The 8369-nt window shown below is 35.2% G+C and overlaps 1 protein-coding gene across 1 annotated transcript; it reads right to left on the bottom strand.

Moving 5' to 3' along the window:
- Positions 1 to 4271: 4271 nt before the first annotated feature.
- LOC127101069 (U-box domain-containing protein 16) lies at positions 4272 to 6859 on the bottom strand. Its single transcript, XM_051038397.1, has one exon. The coding sequence runs from the start codon at positions 6648 to 6650 to the stop codon at positions 4434 to 4436; it is 2217 nt and encodes a 738-aa protein (XP_050894354.1). The 5' UTR covers positions 6651 to 6859; the 3' UTR covers positions 4272 to 4433.
- Positions 6860 to 8369: the final 1510 nt, after the last annotated feature.

Here is an 8369-nt window from a genome sequence, read left to right as displayed (position 1 = left end):
CTTGAGAGATGTGTTGTCATCATCAAAAAAATGGGAGAATGTGAATCTATGTTGTTACATGTATAATCGATTAGAGCAAGGTAAAATACCTATTAATTGATTAGAGAATTCGTTAATCAATTTATTTATATAGTCATTTTAGGGCTTCCTTTTCTATATTAGGCTTTTTGTTTTTAAAGGTATTTAAATTCATTACCAGATAGGGTTAATCGATTAAATCAATCAATTGACCCATAAATCATTTGCTTTTTTGAGCCAATTTTTTTTATATAAAAGAGGTTTCTCCTCATTTCCTTACACACCAAATTTTTTAATAGAAACCTTTTTATCTTTCTTCTACTCTCTCTATTTTAAAATTTTCTTTTTTTACGAAAATCGCTATAATGCTAAAAGAATGAAAATCCCTTAGAAGAGTTATGTTGTAATTGGTGTTATGATTAATTTGCTTTATTCGAGAGTGTTATTATTTTGTGAGTTGTATTTTTCAAGAATTAGAAGGTTGCAAGCTTAACCTGGAAAAAGCTGGATGAAGGTTCTTGAGCTTGACATGTGTAAAAGCTCTGTTTGTAGGTTATTAAGACAAGTTTGTGTAAAAGCTTTATCTGTTTGTTGAAGGTTTGTGGATTGATCTTGTAAAAGCGCAAGTCTAATTTTAGTGGAACTCTCAAGGTAAGCTCTTGGGGACAAGAGTAGGCCAATTGGCTAGGTCAGACCTGTATAAATCTCGAGTGCACTCTCTCTAACTTTTCTCTCTTTATTTTTGTTGATTATTTTATTTCTTATGTGTAACTCTCTTCATCTCCATCTTATTTCTATCTTATTTATATCCTTAAACATAAACATTTTCATAACATAAAATATTTGATCAATTATTCATGAATTTTGAATATCATAATTCACCTCCTCCTCTTGTGTTTGGAGTTACTTGGTCAACAATTTTTTGGGTTGAACATGTCTTAAAAATAAAGTTGTTGATAAAGGAAATCTCAAGAGGAAACTCTTGAGGATTGGAGTAAGTTGCATGGTTTAAGGTTGAACCTATGTAGTCTCTTGTGTGATCTCTCTAATTATATCCCTTTTATTTCTGTCATTTATTCTTTCATCTTCCTAATTCTTCGCTTCTACCTTTTCCTTAAAACTAATTTACTTACAATTATTATTTCACAAAATGTTTTAAAATTCAAATATCATAACTCACCCTCTCTCTCTTGTATTTCAGGTCAGTTTTTTAACAAATCCTTTTGATAAGGAATTTTCCCCCATTATAATAGATATGAAAGAAGTTAGGTTTAGGCTTGCCTTTGGGTAAATAGAGATGAATAATCTTGTTAATATAACAAACCTCGTGGATGATCCTAAGGTGGAAAGTGATACTAGAAGCTTAATATGTATTTTCAAGAGTTAGGTTACTGAGGATGAAGTAAGATGGTGGTTGGAAGAGTGGTGCATATGTTTGACTTATAGTAACCATTTTTGTCTTTGAACAATAAAGAAGGCACGGGGTAGAAGACGTCGCCACCAACACTAGAATTCCCTCTTGATGTTAGTTATTATCTCTTGGTGGATAAAAAGTTTAGGAATCTGTTCATTCTACTCCAATCATGTTAGGATAGAAGTCTCATAACAAAATACGGAGCCGTCATCAGACTAAAAATGGGTGTTCCTCATAAATGATAAGTGTATATGTAATATGTTTGAGATGTATAAATGCCCTTGTATGAGTGCATGTTCTTGAGGAAATCTCCTTGTCCTAGTTGCACCATATATATGAGCTTATGTTAATTTTTTCAGCATTGGACTGAATACAAGGACAACTCAACCACATTAATGTTGTTCTTTCATTTGTTCAATGTATTGAGGAAGTCTGGTGACTCCAACCATCCTTAATGGTTGATCTCCCTAAAGTAAGGTATAAAATTTTTTAAAGTGTATATGGATTCCTTTAAAGAAAATTTAAAGATAAGTATTACATTGTTGCTCCTCTTTATTGTAGAGGGCTTTTAGTGAAGAATAGAGGATTTCCCCATAGAAAATCAAGGGGGCGATTTTAAAGTTAGAATGTATGATGATAATCCTTTTACTGCTCAACTCTGCCCAAAAGGGGAGGTAGAGCACAATACTCCTCCTCCCTCTCTTGAGTGTACAAATAAGTGTCCAAATTTTGGATACAAGATGATTTTCTCCAGGGTATGGGAAAATACATCTACAAAGAGGCCGACCATCACATAGAGGAAGCGAGGTTGAAAATGGTCCTCATAAAGTTATTGGGTAGTTTTGATAAGGGGATTTGAAAATTGCTACAATCACACTTTCATGTTGCTTGAGGAGAAATATAGAGAAGAGAGAAAGAATATCTTTGATGAGGAATGAATCAATTGTTTGTTATGTTGCTTTATTTTTGTCAAGCAACCTTTGTTTTTCTAATCTGATGGATGTTGCTTATTTCTTGCAAACTTCGTGAATAATGTTAACCTAATAAAGGTCATTAAGATCGGAGGGAAGCCTGTCTCTTCATTGTCTATGACACCGAAGAGACTCCTTGAAGGTATGCTTGGAAGGTCGTGAAGTGAGAGGTCCCGATAGATGTGAATCTGAACATAGTGGTGATAGACAGTAAGAAGAAGGAAGAACCTTGTAAGAAAGATGCCTCTACGAATGGCCACAGTGGGAAGAAGGTTAATAATGTGAAGAAGCCTGAGGTTGCACTAGCTTTATAACTTGCAGAGAAATCATTTTCGAAGGCCACGGGTGATTCTAAACATAGAAAAAGGCAATGAAAGGAGCACATGACTGGTGAATCTTAAAAGAAAAAGTAAAGAGGGAACTCCCACCCAGACAAATAATCTTTAAGGGAAATGATAGTTCTTGCTCTTCATCGATGCTCATCCCTTTACAGCTCTCATCTCTTGAGTTATTGGCGGTTGTGAAATTGTGTCAAAGGGAAGATCCCTAAGTATGGCTCCAGAGTGGTCGCGTTGCACCACCCGCAAATTTGTTTCTATTAGAGTTGGAATTTTTGTTGGTATTCTTCAATAAAAATGAGCCTCATGATTTGTTGATGTAACAAACTAAATTTTTTTAACATGAGTTCTTTTGCATCTGATACTCTAAACGAGGCTTGGAGCTGTTGAAAGTCATGTAATGTTGGTGGAACCGATTTTTAAGATTGGAGGAAGATTATGTTGCAGTGGCACAAACAAAAAATGAGGAAGAGGATTACGGTGCTGGAATTATAGAATTGGATGAATTTCTTGAAAAAATTATTGAGGAATCACTATTGAAGCCTTAATACCTTATGGTTGAGGAGGTTTTTCACCTATATGAAATAGAACATGCAAAGTGTTATCTTGAAGAATGCTCGTAGTTGAGCGAATAATCTTAGTTGCATTGCAAGTGTGGGTTGGTTTTAAATTGACCATCAAAAAAGAAGAAAATACCACTTATGAAACAATTACAGTCGATGAAGTCATAAAAAGAAAATGGTTGTAGTGGCACAATGGCAGAAACTAGAGAAATTCAATGAAGAATTCGAGAGAATAAAAAAACAATTCTCATAGATTGTGCCATTATTTCATAATGGAATAGAGAACGAATGAAAGGTTGAAGATCACCATTATAATGAGACTTTTGGTGTTGTTAATATGGTTTTCATGTAATCACAAAGTGGATACTTATAAATGATTAAGACTCAAATGCTCAAGTTATTGTTTGAATGAGGTGAAAATATGCAAATGTGTGTAAAAATAATATCTAAACTTGATTGAGAGTGATCATTGAATGTAGACCAACAATCATGATAAATGAGAGATCGTACTCTTATGCAATATTCGTAATTGAAGCTACACATGCACGTCATTAAATGAAGTGTTGTTTGAATTGAACGAGTTAATGGATATTTGAGCAACATTAAACAAGCAGCAATTCTCATCCCAAAGAACAATACCTTAGGTATAGAGATAGATCTCTTAAACAATGACTTACAATTTTCTAAAACACTGTAGTATTGATTAAGAATATATTTAAAAACGAATAAATATACCTTACAATTTAAAATGAGAATTATTTTTATTGCTAGGTATTTTCTACAAGGGTTTATATTTTAATAACAAGACAGAATAACGAACTCAATTCACTAGGTTTCAAATATTGTTGCATGAAAAACAAACCTAAGCATATTCAAAAGTTCAAATAGATGATCCTAATCCACTAAAATAACGGGCTAAAAGAATCAAAATTCTAACATTAATATTAAAGTTCTAAAACTCATAACAAAAAGCAAATGCCCAGTTTTTTCTTCATAGCAAATAGTAGTCTAGTTTAAAATGAAAAGAAATACTACAAATAATCAAAGAATGTATTTATATTTTTTAAATAAAAAAAAAAACATTTGAGAAATTTACAATAACATTTGAGAAATTTACAAATTAATTGTGCTACTGCGCTGATGAAGTGGTAGTTGGAACAACCACGGTAGTTGACGCACTAACAGAAGAAGCATTGGTTGTTGAAAATCCTTCCGTTTCACCACCGTCCAAACCCGCCGCCCAACGCCGTAGAATCCTCAACAGCGTTGCCGCCTTTCTTCTCCCTCTCACACTCCCCACAGCCATCAACTCCCAAATCACCCTTTCCACGCCATGAATCGCTGCAAGCTCAGTCACAATCTCCGATCCACCTTTCCTACACATCGTCACAAGCGTCGCCGCCGCACTCTCTCTTGCTCTCTCCGATCCCTCCCTCAACACCTTCCCCAATTTCTTTATCCCCATAAAAGCCGCCGCCACCGCCACTAATCCTCCACGCTTAACCACCGCTTCAAGTATCGTCACAGCCTCCTCCGGCATTCCCGTCATAATCTCCGCCGTCATCTGCACAGCACCACTCTCAACTAACCTCGCCACCGTCTCACGATCCGACGCCAGATTCAAAATCGCCGCAAGCGCGTCCCGCTTCGCTCCCTCAGGCCCACACTTCGCCAACTCCACCAATCCACTAACGACACGTGTCTTCCTCCCTAACCGTTTTCTAAAAGCAACAACTCCTGTTAAACTAAACACCGTAGCCGCTGCGTTTGATTTTGCTTCCCACGTGGCGCCTGATCGTAAAACCTCCGTTATTCCGTTTAACGCGCCGTCACTTTCCATTATCCTTGTCTTGTTCGCTTCAAGTATCGAAAGATTTAAAATCGTTGTCACGGCGTTAACTTGTAGGCTCGGGTGTTGCGAGCCAACTTCATAGCTTAAAAACCGAACCAAAAGCTCTATGGCACCAGCTTCGGCTATACAGGCTCGGCTCTCTGAATCAGTTTTCGCTAATACCCGAAGCTCATAAACGACGGCGTTTGTATCTTCCAAAGTCTGTGACCCTGAAACGAAAGAGCCGTTAGTCAACGTCAACTTGTTGACTAAAAACAACGCCGTCATTCTTGTAGCTTCAAATGCTGTTTTATTCGTCACACCGCCGTTTATTTTAACGGTAACCGTTTCATCTTCAAACGGAATTTTCTGTTCACGGCACCACAAAGCTATCACGTTTCTCAAAGCATGGTTAGGTATTAAATCCGTGTGGGTCAGGCTCTGACCTGTTTTAGGACACGTGTTGTGTCCAGATTCAATCCATAACTTGATGGAGGCACGATCGTACGTCTGTCCTGTTGCCACGACGACAGGATCCCGAATCAGTTCTAAGCTTATCGGACAACGATAATCCGCCGGAACAACCACATCCAACGACTGATTCCGCCGTAGCGTCTCGTTTCTCGTCGACGGCGTTGATGCTCCGAAAAGAACACACTTAGTATAACGAACGAGGCCGATCAAAGCAACAATCTCCGATTTCGATTGTTCTTCGCTTCGATTCTGAATCTCTTGTTGAAGATTTTCTATCTCACTTCTGCAGCTTGATGAATCGCGGATCTCCAATTTCTCGAAAATCGAAGATAGCTTTTCCTGACTCGGTACAATCTCTCTTTTAATCCCTTCCAGAACAGAAACGACATCGTTTCGGAGGTTAACTTGTTCTTCCCCTAATAGAAGCTTTGATTCTGAACACTGTTTTCTGATGAGATGAACAATCTCCAAAACGTCGTCGTTGAGGCTAAACTGTTGAATCGGAAAAACATCTAGAAGCGTTGATAATTCTCCGGTGAGTTTGTTAAAATTATCAGCAACGGTTTCAATTTGCATCAAAACAGAGAGTTTGCTTCCATTGGAACAATCTTCAATCAAGGTTTTAATTCTGTGTAACACTATGTACATTTCTTCAAGACAAAGAACGAAAGAGTTTGAACATAGAGTTGTTGAAATTGAAATTGAACTGGAATTGCGAATAAGTTCTTCGAAAACGACGCCAAGTAGCTGCGTTTTACGGATGGTGGAAGAGGAAGTTTTGTTCAACAGAAAACGACACCAAGGAGCTGCGTTTAATGAACCTATTTGGTACGTGAGGTGTAACAGAGAGTGGAGAAGACTAAAGTTGGTTAGGTTTGGAGAGATAAACGACGACTCTGAAGGTGGTCGTTTAGTTGTTGGGAACGTTTGAGGTGATATCGCCATGTTTTTTGTGAACCGGTGATTGTAGTTTAAGTGTATGATAGAATTGTTGTTATCAGAAGTAAAAGAAGAATGAAGATGATTATGATGACTTTTCATTGAAGATGCCAAAAAAAAGGGATTATTATTTAAGCGATTAAAGAAACTATATTCTAAAACAATTTGGGTAGCCGTTGTTTTTTTCTTCTCTGCGTGTAAAACACAAACTTGCTGGCTTGGTTTTGTTAACAATTAAGAATAATAGAATTATTATTATTATTATTGCAACTTGTAATGGGTTTTGAATTTTGACTGTGTTTTTGTTTGATAAAAGTTGTTGATGTTATATACATGCACAAGCACACCGATTTCCTTGGTGTTGAGCTAGTTGACAATTATTTTTTGTGTACAATTATTTGGTCAAATTCATTCATATTGATAATGTGTGTATGAAATAAAAGTATATTGCGGCTATTTGTTGAACTAGACTTTTTAAGTTTTAAGTTACTACTACTATTTAGTCTATTTATTAATTGTGCAATTAAAATGTGAATTTTGATTATCTCAAAGATTTAAAAGTCAATGGAAGTTTATTAATATTTGAGTCTAACTAGTTGATTAATTGAATATTAATATTACATATAGTACTATTTTATGTGTATTATTATTATTATTAGTAGTAATAGTATTAGCATTTTCTTGACTTTGTATGTTTTGCCTGATAGTGGTTTGATCAAGTTAGTGAGGCTGCCAATTGGTAAGGGTTGGTGTAGACTTGGTTGTCAATAATATTTTATGGTCATCCATCATTGTATTAAAATATATACTAGAATATGTTTCTGAACCAATCAATTATATAATTGAGAATCACTCTTTGGGATGGTGGTATATATCTATTCTAGATTTTTATATTCAGGAAATTTCTTTTGTTAACTTTTTTTTGTTCTCTTTTGAAAAAGTTTTCCTTTTATTATTACTTTGTTACAATAAAATAAAAAGTACATAGAATATATGCGGATTGAACATTATATATTATTAACAATGATTTTGTCTTACTTTTTATCTATTTTTCTTTATCCAACTAAAAACAACGATTCTCTCTTTTTATATAGAATGGAACAAAATTCATTAAAGGATACTCAAAAAAAATGTTACTCTAATACTCTAGTGTTTAAAGGTGGTGGAATATTAAAGGATAGCGAGCGTCAGAGAGTTTATGAATGCCTTAAGCTCGTTATGGAGTTGGGATTTTCGAAAGTGAAATTGATTGTCGATTTCACCACAATAAGGGAAATGATAAATTCAAATAATGCAACGGACATTTGTAGTCTTTTCTTGATGAATCGTATTTAGGAGTTAAAGGTGACTCATACTTATTGAGAAGCTAATCACTTTGCGGATGTTTTAGCAAAATATGGGGCCACAAGTGGAGAAGATATGAAATTTAGAAAATAATTTTTGGACCTTATTAGACATTTATTAAACTATATCTTATAAAATCCTTGCTCAAAGTTAATTTTATTGTAGTTTTCTCTTTTTTGGGGTCTAGGCTCTCTCTTTAAAAAAATGTGAAACACTGAAAAAGAATATTAATATATAATGTAATGTCACACTTATATGGAATATTGTTACAACCATTCTCAGTTCATCTGAGTTTGGTGTATGTAATCGTTGGATTGGATGTGAATTAATGATTAAAATAAAATGGAAGATTTTGTTTTTATGAAGTGGTTAAGAATGAAGATTCACGTGTGTATTACTAAACACTAATAAACATTGGATGCATACAATCGACGAATCAAACCAGTGTTTTCAAAATCAGATTGAGTCGGCCTCTCG

The sequence above is a fragment of the Lathyrus oleraceus genome, chromosome 7, assembly GCF_024323335.1.
Source record: "Lathyrus oleraceus cultivar Zhongwan6 chromosome 7, CAAS_Psat_ZW6_1.0, whole genome shotgun sequence".
NCBI classification, from domain to species: domain Eukaryota; kingdom Viridiplantae; phylum Streptophyta; class Magnoliopsida; order Fabales; family Fabaceae; genus Lathyrus; species Lathyrus oleraceus.
Note: the sequence above shows the minus strand (reverse complement) of the source record. Positions and strands in the feature narration are given on the sequence as shown.